This window comes from Drosophila hydei, unplaced genomic scaffold, assembly GCF_003285905.1.
Source record: "Drosophila hydei strain 15085-1641.00,03,60 unplaced genomic scaffold, DhydRS2 tig00000060-arrow-pilon, whole genome shotgun sequence".
In the NCBI taxonomy this organism is placed as follows: domain Eukaryota; kingdom Metazoa; phylum Arthropoda; class Insecta; order Diptera; family Drosophilidae; genus Drosophila; species Drosophila hydei.
In genome coordinates, this window is record NW_022045656.1 from 7,325,943 (window position 1) to 7,345,057 (window position 19,115).

Consider the following 19,115-nt stretch of genomic DNA (forward strand, 5'->3'; position numbering starts at 1 on the left):
AGCTTTTTATTTCTTTTTTATTTATATGAGCAACTGTTATTTCTTTAACTTTGCAAGTCATAATCTTAAAGTATTTATATGTTGTCTTTTAAGCATAGAGTTTTATTATAACAGATTTTTCAAAACACAGAAATCTTACTATATATAAAATATAACTTTGTTTATCTCGAAATCAGTTTCATTTATCGATAACAATTTTTGCACCGCTAAGCAATCATTATCCATGCAATAAATGAAATAAATAGCTGCAAACGCATCATGAATATTTTCATAAATCAATAGAAATACGCGTATAACGGTATTCCGGTGACGTCCAGAGTCGGGTGCGTCGCTCAGGTGGCATTCAACCAAGCTGGTGGCACATGAATCAATCAGGTCCAGATGTCTAATGCCTGACAATAAAAGCAACAAAAGCTGTCGAATGTGGCTCATTAAAATTTAATGGAAATTGTAAAACGTATCATGAAGAAAAAACACAATTGGCATCAAGCAAAACAATGCGAGCAGAAAAACTGCAGGTGATCAAAGACAACAATAACAACAACAATAGTCATAAATACCGGCACAAGTGTAATAACTATATGTGAGATAATACCATAAACAACAGCAGCAGGCAGAAGAGCAGCTTCAGTCAACAGTAGCCAAGGGCGAGCGGTTGGCTGGCAAATGGCAATGACAAGGGCTTTCACTAGCGAATGAGTTTTCTTTATGCTTACTGTTGCTGTTACTGCTGCTGCCGTTGCTGCTGTTGTTGTTGTTATTGTTGCGTTTTCCACACAATTGGCCAAAGCGGCGGCGGCCAGGCCAAAAAACCTGTTGCACAGTTTTCCCGCATATGCTTTTTGGCAGGGTCAATGCTGCCGTAGAAAGCAATAAAAAAATGTCATTGCAAAGGCGGCAGCAAAAGTGAGAGCGAGACAGACAGATAGAGAGTGAGCGGAAGAGGGCGCTAGGCAGGGAGAGCTGCGCTTGCGCAATCGCCGGCTGGACAAGTTTTGTGCTACACTTTAAGGATCGACAGCATCAACTGCCGCAACAACAAGCCATACTTCAACAACAACAACAACGGCAGCACCGTCATCGACTTCGACTCGAGCGACTCCGATCGAAAAGAAAACGAAATGCGCGCTCCACTGCGGTTTCACTTTCATTCGCAACGCGCACGCGCAGCTGACAGGGTCGCCAGCGTAGAGTGCTCCCCCAAGCTAAGCCTAACTCAAGTGGAGACAGTTCCGAAAACTCAAGCTCCTCTTATTGCAAACGATAGTTTCTCGGAGTTCATTGAAAACTATTTGTGCTGCTTGCTCTGAGTCCTCAAATATATTGATTGCAACAGTAGCAACAAAGTTTGTTTTAAAGTCAGCTTAAACGTGTCTCGAAAAGTGTTTCAGAGTGAGATTTAATTGTGTTATAAGCCATATTAATAATTAAGTGTATTCATTTCACTGCGTTACTCCCTAAACCATTCGCCTGTAATATTTAATGGATGCAGGTAAATTAATAATCAAATGATGCATTTTAAATGCACATTAAGCGTGGGAAAATGAAATGATTTCAATTATAAATAAATTTGCCGGTCAAAACTGTTAAAGCGAAAGGAATTGACTGCTAAACTTACATTATTATTATTAAATTATTTTTTTTTTGTTTAAGCATGGCTTTAATTTATTTTAAATGTATGAATACAAATTAAAGAAATTTAATATTGACTTAAATAACCAAAAATAAATCTAATACAGATATTCTTAATAAAACAAGTTAACTTACTTGATTTGTTATTTAAACTGTAACCACGATATAAATTTATTTGCCAAAGTGGAATTTTTTTATCATTTTATAATTGGTTCACATACTTTCGCGGTTTAGGTATGATGTTTCTCATTGAAATGTAAATACAAAAAAAAAAATTTTTTTATTTTTAATATATCATTAAAATCAATTAAAAGTTTTTGGAATATTAATGAATGTTTTTTCAGACACTAACAAAAAAGTCGTTAATATTTTAAATTATTTTGATTAATCAAATATAATTAAAAAAACAAACATTGTTTGTAATTTGGAATGCAATATTTCTTCTCAAATTAATATCTGTACATTTTTAAATAGTTATTAAATTTCATAAAAAATCTTATCTTTCCCATTGGCGCTAAAATTCCAATTATAAACAGAAATTGTTTTCTTTCGAAAGTAACTTGCAAAAACTGTGTTTATTATTTCCTTTGCAACATTTTAAAATTATAACAATTATGTGAACGGCTTATTCCAAATTTATTATTGGTCTTGTACGTGCGCAGAAATTGATTATCAATTGAAACAGTTTCATTTTGGCTTTATTCGAAAGTGGACGAAAATTACATTATCATTTGAGAAAACTAATCTAGAGTAGAAATTTGAGTATTTCGAACTTCGCTTAGGCAGCACCTGTTTTCACAAAATTAACTTGATTGATTTGTTGTTGTTGGTGCTGTTGTTGTAATTTGGCCAACATGTTGTGCGGCTAAGTGCACGGTAAGTGCTTCGGGCCAAAACATGAATGCGGCAAGTGAAATATGTTTTGGCATGCATATTTAATGCCTATCAAAGCTGAACAACAACAGTCACAGCAGCACCAGTGGCAATAACTATGTGAAAACCCGTTCCGAACCATTTTAAACGCCATCAATTTCAATTTTCCAAATTAAATGTGCGTCGACATGTAGTCGGCGGCTTCTCGACCATCGGCTGTAAATAGTTAATAATTTATTACGTTGCGGCGACTGCAATGACATAAGCCCACAGCAAATGCCGCTAAGTTCAACAACTCGCAATGAAAGCGAAAAGCGACAATGAAGAAATCTTTAGGGAAAATTCACACAGCGAAAGAGAAAGAAAAACGCTAAAAAGCTAAAACGCTGAAATGCCAAAACGTCACAGCGAGCGGAGCCACTTAGGAAAAATCATCATCGAAACATATCGCGAATATCAAACAGACCCGCCAGTAGAAGAGCGTGGCTCCTCTCCGCTTTGGCTTCGGCTTTAGCTTCGGTTTCTGTTTTTGGGAGCCCAACTGGCTTGACGGCTTGCCAGAGGCAACAAGCAGTAAAGTGTCGGGCTGGAGGAATTCATAGTTTTGGGGTTATTCACACCGAAACTTAATGCTCTTTTGGCCATTTCCGTACAGCGTTGCTGACATGTGGCCTAAACTTCAACTGCTAGCAGCGTCGGCCGTTGTCATTGGCATCTGTCTGCTGGCTACAGCCAAAGTAACCCACGCATCGACATCCACTGGCAGCACCACCACCCTGCCGCTGCCCCTGCAACCGCCCGCAACACCACAGAATGCGACAACGCCAACGAGCAAAGACAACAGCGACAACTCCGATGACGCTTTGACTGACAGTCTGGAGGCGGTGGTGAGTCCAAGTTTGCTGAGAGATTTTGACAGGTAATGAGAGTCACTTTTGACAGCTTAATAAGCAGGCAGGAGCCAGAGCTCTGGAGGTCAATGATGATCTGCCCCAGGCCAGTGAAGTGCTTAGGGAAGCGGAGCTGAAAGCAATCGAACAGACAACGCAACAATTTGTGGGGTGAGTTAATTGTAATTAAAAGGAATCTCCATCGACATTCTACTCAAGAGGTAGAGAGAGAGAGTTGTTAACGGATTGTGTGTATAGAAAATAGTCTATAAAATATTTAACGCATTTATGAGGTAAAAATATAAATATATAAATTTCATGTAAGAGCTAACAAAACTTCAGCCTCTCTTCAGATAAGTTTGCATCTAGAATCCAAATAATTAAAAGATATTTTTAATTTATTAAATAAAATAAAATAAATATTAAAGAAAACATAATTTTTATTACACAGAATAGCACACGATATTTTTAACGAACATCACTTTATCGAACATTATTAATTTTATTCTATTCCTATGTCCGAAACATCGCAGAGTGCCTGGTTTTCTCCCCACTGTGTTACCGAATCAAGAAGACAGCAGCAGCCTTGGGACACCTACAAATGGACATGGCTATATACAATTTGATATCAATGAAGAGCAGCCCAGGGAAATTGTGAGTCGCAATAGACAGCCCAAGTCGAAGAAGGACACAGTGAACGAGGTGCTCTTCAATCTTTTTCCGAATGGCTTCTCCGACATCTTTCGCTATAGCGGCAGTGAGGCCAACACAGAGGCAGTCACAGATGAACCAAGCACAACAACAACAACAACTACAAATAGCGCCGTGGTGCATGCCACAACTGCGTTGGAGTCAAGTGTCCCAACAGAGCCCACAGCGTTACCGCCCAAGAATGAGACCTATTACAGCTACCAGACGACGGTAACGAAGGAGTATCGACGCGAACTTCGACCAGGGCACACACAAATTGTGGTGGAAAAGGTCAGCAGTGCTGAGCGAGAACCGTTTAGGGACGGCAGTAATCACATCTCTCGGGATGAGCTGATGCGCATTAATCGTGCCGCAGTCGCATCTCCAGTTTTACCAAGTTTGCTGCTGCGTCCCCAGACCGAAGGTGAAGACAATGAAACTCTCGTCGCCGCCGAGAGTGCACCCATTGTCATACTCGGCGAGGCAGAGCCCGAATTCGAGGATGGCCAGAGCATTGAGGACAACCAGATTGCAGAAACACGTCACATGGATCAGCAGCTCTACGAGCGTCGTCTGCCTGCCCCTGCTCTTAGCTCTGACTCTGTCTCTCATACTATTGAGAGCTACAACAGTCAGAAAGGTCCAGCCGAAAAGCAAGAAATCAATGTCCACATTGTACACGACGAGTCGTTGGCAAAGATACCAAATGAACCCAAGTCCCAGGCTCAACAGCAACTAGATCACTTCCAGGCTCACAGTGAACAGCGCTTCCAGCAGCACCATCAAATGCAAGAGGCACCGTCTAGGCAGTTTCTGAAAACTTTCAAGCCCATAATATCTGATAGTGCCAACGGGCCGATACAGAAAGGCACCTTCCATTACGAGGCCAACAATCCAACCCAGCAACGCATAATTGCGAAGCCGCCTAAGGAAATTGCCTATGAGAGTCCGTTTATTAGACCCGCTGCCCAATTGAGCTATCAGCAGGAGTCGAATCTTCAGCAACCACAGTCTGAGTCGCAAAACCCACAATCAAAGCTTAATACACAAGCAATTCCGTCGCCTTCTTCAAACAACGCTCCCACGCCTGCACCCAGCGAGTACTCCAATTATGGGGGACCCACACCCAGCAGCTTGCTCTATGTGACGGTAAACTCCCATAACCCGACACCAACTTCGCCGGCCCCTCAGCATGCAGACGAGCAGCCGGTGCCGCAACTGCCCAGCCCACATGAATATGTCTCTGAGGCAGCTGCGGAGCCCTCCCAGCATAGTTTGCAGCACGCTGTTCCACCCAAGTCCATTTCCAATTTACATTCTCAGCCTGAAACTCAGCTGTTGGTTAAGCCCAATGGCTACACATTCGTCGAAGTGCAAAAATCGGTCAACATCCACAACAAACTCATTACGGAGAAGGATGGTCGTTTGGTAGAGATGCATGAGACCATTTACCAACCGCCGCCCTATGACCAGAACTACTACAGTTCTCCCTCTTTGGGCTACAGTCCCAAAGATTATGTCTCTGCACCATCTGCAGAGGCACCACCATCACACCCAACTGCAACTAACTACGTCTCCCTAGCCGCGAATCCCATCAATGTGGAGCAGGTGGAGAACGACAGCGCACCGCAAGAGGGCGCCATATCTCATGCGACCATTAACATTGATGTTCCTCATCATTCTGCTGGCCATGTCTCAGCAGATACACACTATGAGGCACCACCAGTAACTGTGGTAGAGAAGCATGTGCCGCAGCCGTATGCGGTGCCGGTTGAAAAAATCGTCGAGCGGCCCGTGAAGCAAATTGTGGAGAAGCACATCCCAGTGCCATATGCTGTGCCCCAGCCGGTGCCGGTCCCCGTACATGTCGAACACTATGTAGATCGCCCCTATCCAGTTGAGACCATTGTCGAACAGCCAGTGCCTTATCCCGTAGAGACAATTGTGGAGAAGATCGTAGAGAAACAGGTGCCCTTCGAAGTGGAACGCATTGTTGAAAAGCCCGTCGAGGTTGAGAAGATTGTTGAAAAATACATAGACCGTCCCATGGCCATACCCATTCACGTGCCTGTCGCCATACACATGCCAATGCCTCCTAACCACTCACCCGGCTTCAACTTCGCCAACCATCCAAATGCCCTGCATCCCTGGACGCACGCCTCGGTTGCCCATATTCCACCAAAAGTTCTACAGAATTATTATACGCGCATGTTGAAAAAGCTTCTGCCACAGTTTACGGCACCAAAAGTAGCCACAAAAACTGCTGCCAAGACGACCGCAAAGACCACGGCCAAAGCGGTGCTTGTGAAGCCGCCGATAAGGCCTGTGCGTGGCGAGGCGCCCAAGGTGGCTACCTTCAGCCTGGCGGACATGCGCTTCGACCTGCGTCCCCCGCCGCCGCCGCTTGGCTCACCTTGGCTGCAGGGGGCACGCTATATATACAATACCCTACCGTCCGACTTGTCTGCTGCAGCTGCTTCGGCGCCCGCCCACATGGTCAAGTCCTACATTGGGCCCGTGCCCACGACCAGCACAACCAACGACAACAACGGCAGCGAATTTGATGAGTTCCAGCGCTGGCGCAATGGCCACAGCCTCAAACGTAGTCCCGAATTCGGGCGCAATCTGCACATGGAATATGGCTTCAAGCCGCCCTTGGTGCCGTCCGTAGAGATCGATGATAAGGGCATGCCCCTTAAGCAAGCGGAGCCAGAGGTGCAATAGTGCGAAGATGTTAAGCAGTTAAAAGAAAAGCGTGCCAAAATATACAGCTATTAGTTATTATTGTCTATTTATATAAAATATATTAAAAGCGCATTTAATAAAATTGATATTAAACCAAACCAAAAATTCATTTGGCCAGGCTGAAAATGTTGTGAAGCGAACCTCGCTGTGCACTGTGCTCAATCAAGCTGAGCAGAGTCAGATATCTATCTTCATAATCGTTTGCCACGCAGCAAAATCTGGCTCCTACAATTAGGCGCAATATTAATTAAACAAATGACAATGACAGCAGCGCTGTGGGACTGTACCTCATGTGTTGCATGTTGTTGTCTGTGGTGTTGGGTCCAATTAAAACTAAGCCCAAAAGCGGATTCTGCAGAAAAAGGGGGAAAAAATTATTAATTTTCTTAAGTAGCATTTATGTAAATGAAAAATGCTACATGTGAATATGAAGGGTTGCGCTGCCCCAAGTGCCTTATCTTGAAAATGGCAAGCGAACAGGCTCCGGCGTCTGCGCCAGCCCCGACTACAAATTTAAAATGGCGGCACGTCTTCAGGAGGCAGAGGGCGACAGCGTGCAAAGATTTATATGACAGCTAATAAATTTACAACACATGTAGCTCAAGATATTAGAAATATTTTTGGTGACAAGCGCTGGGGCGTGGGCGTACACGTACGACGGGCTTTTGAATGTTATTGAAGCATGCTTTTAGGCGGCGCGACAAAATATAAAAAAAGCAGCCTCGCAAATATTTGCAGAGCGCGTCGCAGGGCACGTCGACCCACGACTGCAGTTGACATCTGACGGCAACAAACTGTCAATAGTCAAGCAGCAACAGCAGCAGCAGCCGTAGCAAGAAGGAGCACGACGAACAGGCTCTGCCTGCCAGGCAGACAAACCGTTTAGCGCACGTGTTGGCGGAAACGGAAGCACTACAGCAACGCGCCAAGTGGCAAATGGCAAATGGCGAATGGCAAATGGCAAATGGTGAATGGGGATGAGGGCATTTTGAAAAGTTATGACAATGGACCCCAGTGCCTATGCCTGATTCATGTTGTTCATAAACGCCATAAAAAAGGATAAGATGGTTAAGTGCTTCGCCTGTCTGCTGAATAGACTTGCATTAACTATGAATATGAACATGAGTATATATTTGAAAATAATATATTTTTTAACACGACTGTTTGATAAAGAATTTCGATGCAAGTTCATGATTTGATGTTAGTTCAGTTATTAACACTGCACTTGGATATGTTATTCTAACGGTTTAGCTTTAGATATTATTTGAAATCAAATATTTTCAGCATTGATTTAAATATTTATCTGGCAGCTTGAACTCAACCTAAGCTATGCTCACATACAATTTTAACCACAACTTAAAGCCATATTCAAGGAAGTGGCATACCTCAAATGCATTTGGCAAAGAGAAAAAGTAGCTCAAAATAATTTATAATTTGGAATTTGCAATTTGAAATTCATGCGAATGCAGCAAATTGAAAATTTCAGCACTAATTCGCAATGTGTGCATGGGCAATTGAACCAAAGTGCGCTTCTTTTGACACACATAAATTGGCAACTGCTGCCCGAACGCCCACCATCGCCCCTTGACCTTTGCTCTGCCGCCCTCTGCTACTCTGGCTGGCTGCAGCAGCAACTGGAACTGCATGCAAATGCAATTTTATTTAACTTGTGCCAAATACGCAGGCATAAATCAAAAATTTATCGCATCGCCACGCCCCACTTTGGACGCAGATATATATGGTTATCAGAAATCAATTGCAGCCCACAATGCATTCAGCATTTTGATAGACTCCATGGGCGGTGGAGTGGGCACAATGCAGCCAGCAAGAAAGATAAGCCAAGGAACAATTGAATAATTTATATGCAAATAAATAAAAGTATTTCGACAATTCATTCGGCATGCAAAAGCATGCAACACAAAAATGCTCCAAGTCGTTCGCCCGTTTGCTGCATATAAAAAAGCGTGTGAAATATATTTTCAGGCCATGCCACAAAAGGCGTAACACATACTACAACAACAACAATAAATAGCTCCTGCTGCAACTATTGGCGACGGCAGCGTCGACGCTTCCAACTTGTTTTTTTTTCTAGTGGCGGCATTTTCCACCTCTGTCTCCCCCTACGACCATGCCCAGTTTTCCATGCTCGACGTTGTCGTCGGCCTTTTTGGGGCTAGGCTGCTGCCGCTGCCGCTGCCGCTGCATGTCATTGTCAGAGGCTGCCAACTCTGCGTTTGATATACGATTTGGAAGTGTTGGCAAGCCGCCCAGATGTCAGGCAGGCGGCCGGGCGGACGGCCGGGCTGCGCTGCTAGACAAATGCAGCTGAACCGAAAATTGCATTTCCGCTTTGAAAATTGCGCAAACTTCCGCACCGAAAGTAGGAAAAAAACACATCGAGCTAACCACCGAGTACATCGCACGAGCCGCCACGTCGCCAGACAATTGGCAAAAATTTTCTATAAAAGTGTGAAATAGGCCGGCCGTCTGCCAAAGAGGGCCTGACATGCCGTAAAGTGGCCCCAGTGAACCACAGAAAACTTGTCACACAAAAATGAACGCAAAAATGTCAAAAGCACACACACACACCCACACACTATACACACACAGCCGTCGAAAGAATGAAGTGCAGTGGTCGCCGTGGGGGTGTGTGGCTGGTGCGGCGGGTTTAGGAATTCGGACAGGTCTAACGAAGCGAAAAAAAAACATGTGTCAAATGCTATCTAAAGCGAATCTCATATGCTCTTACTATGTAAATTGAACTAAAGCCGATATGAAAAATATTCCGAAATTCTAGAAATTAGAAAGTATTAAAAAATATTAATATTTAAATAATAAAGTAATACCAGCTAAAAATAATTTAAATTTATAGCTAAACTATTATTAGGAATTGAATTTATTTTCTTAAAATTTATATTTTTGTTTATTCAAAAACTAAATTTTCTGTCTTATGCAAGAATTTCATCTAAAAGCTTTGCAAATACAAATGTTGAAATAAGAATGCATCAAAAATACTATTTTAGCTGTACTCCGATTCAAATTATGCCTTTCGTTTAAATATTTTATTTAAATTTTGTTAGTACTTATATTTTTCCCATTTTTCGGTTTTTGTTTTTGTTTTTATTGCTAAGGGAATTTTATAGAAATGTATATTAAACTAAAATAAGTTGCAAATATATCAAATAAATTCGAGTGCTATTTTCAGCGGCAAGTGTAAAGATGAAAATTGTTCTTTGGCAGCCGTCGCCTGACATGGGTTCGTGTCATGGCAAACTATTTGACTGGCCGTTCGAGCTGACTGCTTAGTGCTAATGGGCGACAATTTTGCGGTGATTGTGCAGCAGTCAAATTGCTCTTATCTATGGTCAGTAAAGTGCAGGTGTGAGGCATAGCACAAACCACAAGCACACACGCGCGCACACAAACACGTACAAGCGTTTCATTTGCCAGTTGCAGCTCAAAAAGTTTCTGACATTTAACTAGCGGCGACAACAAACGAACAAACAAACCTGAAAGCGCGCACAAACAGTCACACACACACACAGTCACATATACAAACACAAACATGTGTGTGTTTGTATAGGTATGCCACAGATTCCATTCAATCAGCGCCGCAGCAGCAATAACTGCAGAAACAAGTAAGAAAGCTCTACTCGGGGTGCCCGACTAGGAGATACCCTGATCCTAGTCCTTTGAGTTTTGTAATATTTTCCGTAGTTTGTATCGAGAATTAAAAAAAAAGAAAACAAATAAAAATCGACATTGCGAGACCAGGATTCGAACCCGGATTATTTGCGCAACGTGCACAAACTCTACCAACACCGCCACTTCATAACTAAAAAAAAAAAATAAAACAATAAAAAACATTTCATCTCCTCTGGTCTCGAACCCGGACCAAGCTGCATACGAGCGGCGCCTATACCAACGCAGCCACTGCCCTTCCTTCGCGAGTTGTTGCAAATTTGAACATAAGTAGCAGCTAATAATTCAGCACAATTCAATCGCAATTTCAATTCTTGGAATAGAAAAGAATGCACGCATTTGAATGTATGTGTGCACACGCATAGGAAAAATGCGTGCGCGTGGCGCTGCTGACATGTGCTTTTGCAAATTGGCCAAACGTTTTGTTTAATAACTTCTGTTTTACTTAATGGATTTTAATGAAACTTTCAGCATATGATCTACATATCCTATTGGCTTGGTTGAGATGCAAACGCCTTCACATAATGGCCCTAGCTCCAACTAAACTTAAATTCTAAGAATTTGGGGGAATTTGGAGCCGGTATCCAAAATCCAACAAAAATCAAAATTGCATAAAATATACATAAGACTAAATACAAAATTTGGAGGCTCTAGCTCTTAAGACTTTCGAGATATAATTTATTTACTGCATTTCAATAATGTTTTTATTCGATAACAATTAAATGCGAATAGTTATCGAATATTTGAAACAAACTTGACCTGCGCGTGCTATACACGGACCTACAAAAAAAATTTCAAGTCTCTAGCTCTTATAGATGCTGAGATCCACGCGTTCACACATACGGACAGACGGACAGACGGACAGACGGACAGACGGACAGACGGACGGACAGACAGACGGACAGGGCTCAATCGACTCGGCTTGTCGTCCTGATCAAGAATATATATACTTTATGGGGTCTGCCACGCCTCCTTCTGCCTGTTACATACATTTGCACAAAACCATTATACCCTGATTTCCCATTTTTAATGGGATCAGGGTATAAAAATGTCGAGCAAGAAGTTTGCCACGTGCTAACAATGTAAAGTGTCATAACTTTGCACTGTGGGCACAGGGTGTTTCACAACGTGTGCGAGAGAATAGGACAGCAGCAACACAATAGCAGCATTTATACTTTCAATAGCTACGAGCGAGCAGTGCAACACGAACGGCGATACTCAGTTAACAGCTGTTAAGTGTGTGATCTAGGCGCTGTTAAAGCAGTCAATTCGAAGCCAAGCCTAAAAGTATGCTCAGAAACATGTGCAATATCCAATGCAACTTTCTAAAAATGTTTTTATTGTCGAATCAAATCAGTTTTAATTCGAATTGCTGGCTAATACTTTAATGAAATCGACAATAAGAATTCACAATCAATAGCCCACATTGGAATATCATCGAGCAGAAAACTAATCAAAAAGCTCAACTGCAATGCATATTGAAAAAAATGAAAAAAAAATTGAAAAAAAAAAATAATAATAATATTGGCAAACCAATGAGAAATTTCAGCAACAGCAACCAATTGGATTGTATTTCCTGCCACAACAAAAATAAGAATATTACTGCAGGAGCACAAAAACGTTATGATGAATACTTCACATAGAAAAGCAACTGGCAACTGACAATGAAGGCAACTGAAAGATGCGGGCCGCAAGCTGAGGGATGAGGTATAAAGGATGAAGGATGAAGGATAGGACAGCCAACTTGTGCTGCAGGCACGCATAGATGATTTTGATAATAATAATAACAACTATAATGAAAAGTGAACAGGCACCGCCCCAGCACGGCCCAATCCGGAGTCGATGCTGAAAATTACAGGCCAGGAGCCAGCAGCCGGGCTAAGAATTTCAATCAGTGGCCAGAAGACAGAGTTCGGGGCAACTTTGTGATTGCATAACTGCCGTTGTGGCCAGCGCTGCCGTTGACTGCGCCCGGCGGGTGGTCCGGCTTCCTAGCCAGGTGCACGGCCAGCTGCACATCCCTGCTAGCTGAAGCAGCATTCTTTGTGTGCATTCAGCTGAGCATCTTTGCCAACCGTTTGCCAGCAATTTTCTGTCAAAAGCAACAACAACAACAACAACAACAACATCAACAACAAGAACAACAACAGCGAGCAACAACTTTTGCGGTACTTTAAGCCCAACCATCAGCCAGGCGAGCAACTCCTTTGCCCACAGCCATTCCCACTCCTCCTTTCATTCTCTTTGGCCACACTTTTAGCATGCGTGTGGTTTTTGTACAGCGCGGTCAGCAGGTCGACAATGGATTGTGAATTGAGATGGCATCCGCAACTGGGGATTGGGAACTCAGCTCTGAGGCAGCAACTGCTGCCGGTATATTGGCAAAGTTTCCGTGTCCGACTTTGAGTCAGCTACACAGAGAAACAGATCGAGGGAGAGGCAGAGTGAAAGGAAGAGTGAGCGTGAGCTACAGTCCAAGTTGGATGCATGGTCGCTAAAAAGTTAAGTAAAAGTGCGGCATCAACCAAGTGTTTATTTTCAGGGTGTTTTCATGTGAAGTGTTTGGAGCAGTGCGGTATCTGTTGCTTGACAATTTGCTTGTGAGTGTGGTATATTATTTAGATTGGGAAATCTGTGGCACAACAACAAAATCAAATATCTCATGCATACCTGCCTGCCGAATGGCAGCAGTTGGTTCAAGTACGACAAGCTAAAACACTTTGTATATAATATACATCTTGATTTTCCAGAAAGGTATAGCCAAGATGATGTATCAATGAGTAAATTAACAGTTATATGAAAACATACAAAATATTCTGATAGAGAAGTTCTATCAAATTCTGTTCATAAATTCATAATTACTATTAATTGTTCATGATCGAAAGCTGTAAGCTAAGCTCTATATATATATATACAAATAAATAAATGAATATATATAATAAGTCCACACATAGCTCTTGCTTTTAAAAGCATTTTAGCCAATTTCAAAACTTCAATAAATATTTTCAAATGGTGCACAATGATCAATCTATAGATAAGTCTTTAGATCTATCCAATTATTCACACGGAAATCCCATTTTTTCTTATATTAGCATTTAATGGCGCTTACAGCTAAAGAAAACCCCAAAGCTCTGTGCCCTAATCTAAAAGGAGGAAATTTACATTTTACGCATTTCTCAAAAACGACAAAAGCATGCGGCGCAGTAGTAAGTAGTTAATGCTAACTGCTGCACAGGGCGTGGCAACAGCAGCAGCCACATTTACAATTCCTATTCCTGAGGCACAAAGGCTACGCTGTGAGCTGCGGCTTAGTTCGGCTAGGGCCAAATTGCTTTAAACTGTTTACACTTTACGTCACTTGCCACCTGACTTTGGAGCTTCGCTTGTGCGCATAAAAGTTTACACTTGCCAAGTAATTTTCACGAAAAATCATTTTCATTTCCGTTGAAAATCCCAGACCCGAATACCAGCCATAACCCACCTCATTCCGCCTCGAGTGCGCCATTTTGACACTTAATTATTTCAATTGAGGCAACAGCACTCAGCTCCTCCTCCATCCTCCTCAGAGGCTCCCTGCACTCATTTTGCGCCTTTTGTTTCGGAAGCCTTACAGAAAACCCTATATACATACGCACACATGCATACCGACCCATTTGTGTGTGCTCGTATCGTCTAGTAGCATCTTTTTTCAACCGTGTATTTCGTTAACAGCTTTTTATAATATATGTATATATATATGTGAGTATTGTGGAATATATAGAAATACATTTTGTGGGCCTGGCTGGCCCGTTGGGTGCCATTGTCTCATTGTCGCCTTTGTCAGATGATTTTGTCGCAGTCTCATTTACAATATTTGTCTACCAGTTACGACGGCAGCAACAACAACAAAATAAAATCAGCATTAGCTGCAACTGCCGTTGGGTTGAAACACAACAAAATGTTAAACGAGCCAACGAGAAACGGACAGCTGGCAACGTGCAACATGCTGCCCCAGGACCACAAGTGATAAAGCAAATCACAGCAACCACGCCCACATACCGTCTCTGAAAGAGGTGAAGCTAAGGCAATGAAGGCCGAAAGTTCCATGCTCTCAAATCATGTTTATGGAGTAAATATAAATTTAATAATGATGTGTCTAAAACAGAATAACGTTAAATAATGAATTGGAAAAGGTATTGTGATTAGAATTAGACTCTATCGATGTCAGTCGAGAGTAATTCATTGATAGTCAGCCGCAAAAAGCCTTATGTAAATTTGAGAATATTAAATGTAATTCTCTATAATTCTCTAGCTATTTTAGTATTTAACTAAAATAAGATCAATGTTGACCTGATTTATTAGAGTTTTAAATATATTTTGCTTTTTAAACAGATATTATATACCGGAAACATATTCATTGATAATTATATTAAATAAGATAAGGACTTCTATGAGCATAGAACTGTTTCTCCATGCAAACTGACTGATAAATTGTATAAGCTCTTTGCGAAAAAGAGACATTTAAAAGGGCTGCTTAGCCGAATGGGCCGAATGAGCTGAATGGTCTGAATGGGTTTTGCTGTGAAAGCGATTTAACAATTTTAAATAAAATTGAATGCGATTGCGTTGAATTACATTTTGCGGCCGGGGTCGCATTGTCTCGATAAAAATGAAGTGGCTAAGCCCCAGACTAGGTAATGCTACCAGCCAAAGGATACCATGTGAGTGCCAGGCGGCAGCCGCCCAATTGTAGACCCAAAAATGCTAAAAGGGGCTGGTCTAACAAGGCAAATGACATTGCTCGCTCCCAACTCCAATCGGAATATTGTCAAAGCAAATGCTTAAGGAGTCGTGGAGCTGAGTGTAATCATTGGATAGTGGGCGTGGCCACAGACAAAGACAATTGAAGTTAATGTGCGCCGAGGGCGTAATGCGCCCACATTCTAGCCCCCTGCGACGCCCATCGAGGACAGCTGCTGGCCATGCGGTTTCCATTGCTATTTTACTTTGGGATTATTTTGTGATTTATGCGGTCCTCGAGTTGACATGCAGATTTAGATTAAGAGCAAAGCTAAGCGAACCGAACCGAACCGAACCGAAAGACATCTCTCGTAAATAGAAAGCTGGAAGTGGCCAAAAGCGCAGCCAGCAAATTTAGTGACGCTGCCAGCGCAGCGGGCACAACACGCGCATAAATTTGGAGCTGGCAATTGGAGAGAACAACGAGCGAGGGTATTCCACTTGGCGTATGAGTGATATTTTAGTTTGTCGTTTGTGGTTGCCGTTTGTGGCATTAAAAGATTTCGGAATTCGGATTTCGCCTGCTTCTGCTGGGCAAGCACATAAAACAAGGATTTACCATTAAAGCAAATTAAATACCACGGCTGAATGGGACGAGCGGCGGAGTCTAGAGAGCATAGCGATTAACAAAAAAATACAATAAAAGCTTAATTAATTATATGGCCACAGCGATTTGTGTTTATTGTAACTGAGGTCCTGAAAATAGCCACTGCATATTTATCATTAAGTTTGGTCAATTAATTTACACTAACTTTGATGCGGCTTTAGCTGCCAACGTGGACTTAGCTACGCTTATATACTCGGCTTCAGTACTACTTTATATAATTATGTTTTTGCCATGAGCAAGTTGAACTCCTGGACATGGTTACATAAGTTGAAAGCAACCATTCAAGTTCAAGCTGAAAAGGTATTTGAGACTCTTTTCAATTACCAAAAAAGTTATCAATTATCGAATGTAGCAATAAATTGAAATAAAAATATTTGCAGCTTGCCATGAGAATATAGTTTCATTAGGTGGTTTTTGGCACTCTCATGCCACAACTATGCCAACCACACATTCACACACATGTGCTGGTAGCCTCAACGAAAAGCAATCATTCGCACAATTAGAAATCGTACTTAATATCAAATTGTTTGCAATTACAAAGCATTTTAGAGCACAGAGCTACAAGGACTGGAGCTGTTGTAAGTGGGAAATATGTTAGGGCTCAGGCGGGTATATGGGGGCCCAAGAGCCCAGAGACAATAAGCAATGGGGCGACACATGAGCCAGGGTCAGACATTCAGAGAAATTCACAATTGTTGCCTTCAGTTGGGCCAGTCAGGCGTTGGGCAAAGCCACAGCAACAATAATGTAAAATCAAACAAACGAAAACGAACCGAACAGAACTGACAACAGCAACGGCAACAACAACAACAACAACAGATACGATAACGAAAATGTTGCAAGAGCCCATCAAGTGAATTTGACTTAAAAATGGGCAAAAAATTGCGGCAATTAAAGTGGCAAATTGTCTCGAAGAGGAAACGTTCAATATTGCAAGGCTGCCCTCTCTCTCTCTCTCCCCCTCTCTCTTTCTCTCTCTCTCTCTCTCTTTTACTCTTTATCTATCTCTGTTACTCCCTTAGCTCCTATCAATTGGACTTGACTATCGGACACACACACATTGGCATTGTCATTGGCGTAATGGAACCTCGCCCTCCCCAAACTTCCCCTCAGCTGTTGATATTTCGTATTGTGAAATGGAGCCTTAAATGACTTTTCAGTTGACTTCGTATGGGCTTTCTTACCATCCCCTTGCGCCTTTTACCCCTTCTACCCACAACTCGTCTAGTATTCACATCTATCAAGCAACGTCCGCAACGTTCGCCTTCGTCTGAATTTTGAGTATCTTTAAGTATCTTCGCCATTAAGAGTGCGATTATTTATAAGCCCTATATATAATGGTATGCTCATCATTTGTCGTACTTATATATATATTTATATATATGTATATAGATAAATATATATATATATATGATATCTTCATTGAAATTGAAACAATAAAAATAAAGTTTTATTCAGTTTTTAGCGTATTTTTTCATTGAAGAATGAAGTTACATAGGCATAATCTGGGTTAATTCTAAATAAGTGTGTGACTTAATGCTTAAAATTATTATATATATATATATATGTATATATTATTTTATAACAGTGTACTACTACTAATGCGAATACTACTAATACCTCGAACAACTCTTTTGTCGCCTAATCGTCTCTCTGTCTCTGCTGATTTTTATGTGAGTTCTGTGACAACCGAGTTGGCAGATAGTCCTGAAATATGACCAAGCATTGACCAACTAGCTTTCTGTACCTCGGATTCTGTCTGCAAAGAGGCCAGCTACTGCAGTGGCTGCTCGAAGGCGACCTTTAAACGTTGGTCAGGACGCAGCTGCTATTTCTTATTATATCAGTTCGAAAATCTCAATTAACATAACTCACCTACCAATGTTCAAAGTGCGATGCCATAAACTAACTGGCCTGCATTGTCGCCCAGATAGCAAAGGACTTTGGCAACTTCCCGTGCCGGGTGAATCCGTAACTGAATCTGAATCCGAATCCGAGGCGGGCGAACGGTCGGCAGGCCAGCTGGCCAAACGGCCAAACGGGTGCCATCTACTCGGCTCATTGTCAAACTGGAAATTGTGTTCATAAATCAGAAACTGCCGCACATGTGTGACACTCCCTATCCCCCATATACCATAAACCAAATGCCTGCAGCCAGTCCAAACCCCAATTCAGAATCTAAGTCTGCCTCGCTCCCTCTGCCGCTGCTCGTCCACGTTTATTGTGTTGTCAATTTGCTGCGCTCGTTGGTTTTTGGGCTAAGTGTGAGTGTGGCTGCGGCGTAATTAGATTTCGGGGCTGCTCGGGCGACCACGAAAACGGGAAGTGGCAGACAATTAAGGCAGCAGCATCCAAGCTGGCAATGAAGGAAGCATTCGACGGCTCAATTAAAATTTACAAACTGATCGCATCGGCATTGGCAGCGATATAAGCGCTAAATAAAGCCGCAACCATTTCCTAGCCAAATGACCAACTGTCCAAGTTTAAAAATACCAAAAAATTTACAAAAAGCGGACAAACAATTTAGCGGCGATTAAGTGGATGCGACTAGCGATTGTGATTGGTCAAAACTGGACCATGACCATTCATCAACTGCATGTCCAACAATTAAATCGCACGCACTAAGCCTCAGCGTCAACAGCAACACATTTGGCCACAAAATGTTGCCGCCCGGTTCCTCATGGATGTGAATGTTTGTCCTCTCGTTGTTGTTTCTGTCATGCGTTAGACGTTGTGGCCAGCAGAGGAGCGAGGGAGCTGAAGAGGAAAGTGTTTGGTCTGCGTCGCCGTTGTCATCTCAGCCTCAGTCTTAGTCACTTTGTTAGTTGGTTAAACTTCCGCACCAACAGAGCAGACGACGACGACTGCATCCGCATGCAACTTTCTGTGTGAGATTTCCGCCTATTGCAGCTGTAACTGCCTACGTCTCGGGGGGTCCAAGGGTGGCGGCAGCTTACTTCTTGCCTTTAAATGCGCATATCTGTGTGTGAGAGAGTGAGTGTGTCTGTTGAATTTATTACGAGATTGTAAATCTGCCACGATTACTGCAATTATGTGGCCTAGAGCTGAGCACACAACGCCCTCTGGCGCACAAGGCTGAAGTTATGCGAGGGGGCGCTCAACTAAAGAATGCCTACGAGAAGATGTTTGCTGGCATATGACAGAATTGAAAGATATGGTTTGACAACTAAATTGGA

General features: G+C 42.3%; 1 protein-coding gene across 1 annotated transcript; it reads left to right on the forward strand.

Moving 5' to 3' along the window:
* The first annotated feature begins 3,170 nt into the window (after window positions 1-3,170).
* LOC111595426 lies at window positions 3,171-6,809 on the forward strand. The gene is made up of 4 exons (XM_023309149.2): window positions 3,171-3,392; window positions 3,448-3,566; window positions 3,929-5,568; window positions 5,623-6,809. The coding sequence occupies exons 1-4, from the start codon at window positions 3,171-3,173 to the stop codon at window positions 6,807-6,809; spliced, it is 3,168 nt and encodes a 1,055-aa protein (XP_023164917.2).
* The last annotated feature ends 12,306 nt before the right edge of the window (window positions 6,810-19,115 follow it).

Bases quoted from the DNA above. Each gene is read 5' to 3' on its own strand.
- LOC111595426 (XM_023309149.2), top strand. From the start codon at position 3,171: ATGTGGCCTAAACTTCAACTGCTAGCAGCGTCGGCCGTTGTCATTGGC. The intron at 3,567-3,928 runs GTGAGTTAATTG...GAAACATCGCAG, and splicing joins ACAACGCAACAATTTGTGGG to AGTGCCTGGTTTTCTCCCCA. The intron at 5,569-5,622 runs GTTCTCCCTCTT...CACCATCTGCAG, and splicing joins CTATGACCAGAACTACTACA to AGGCACCACCATCACACCCA.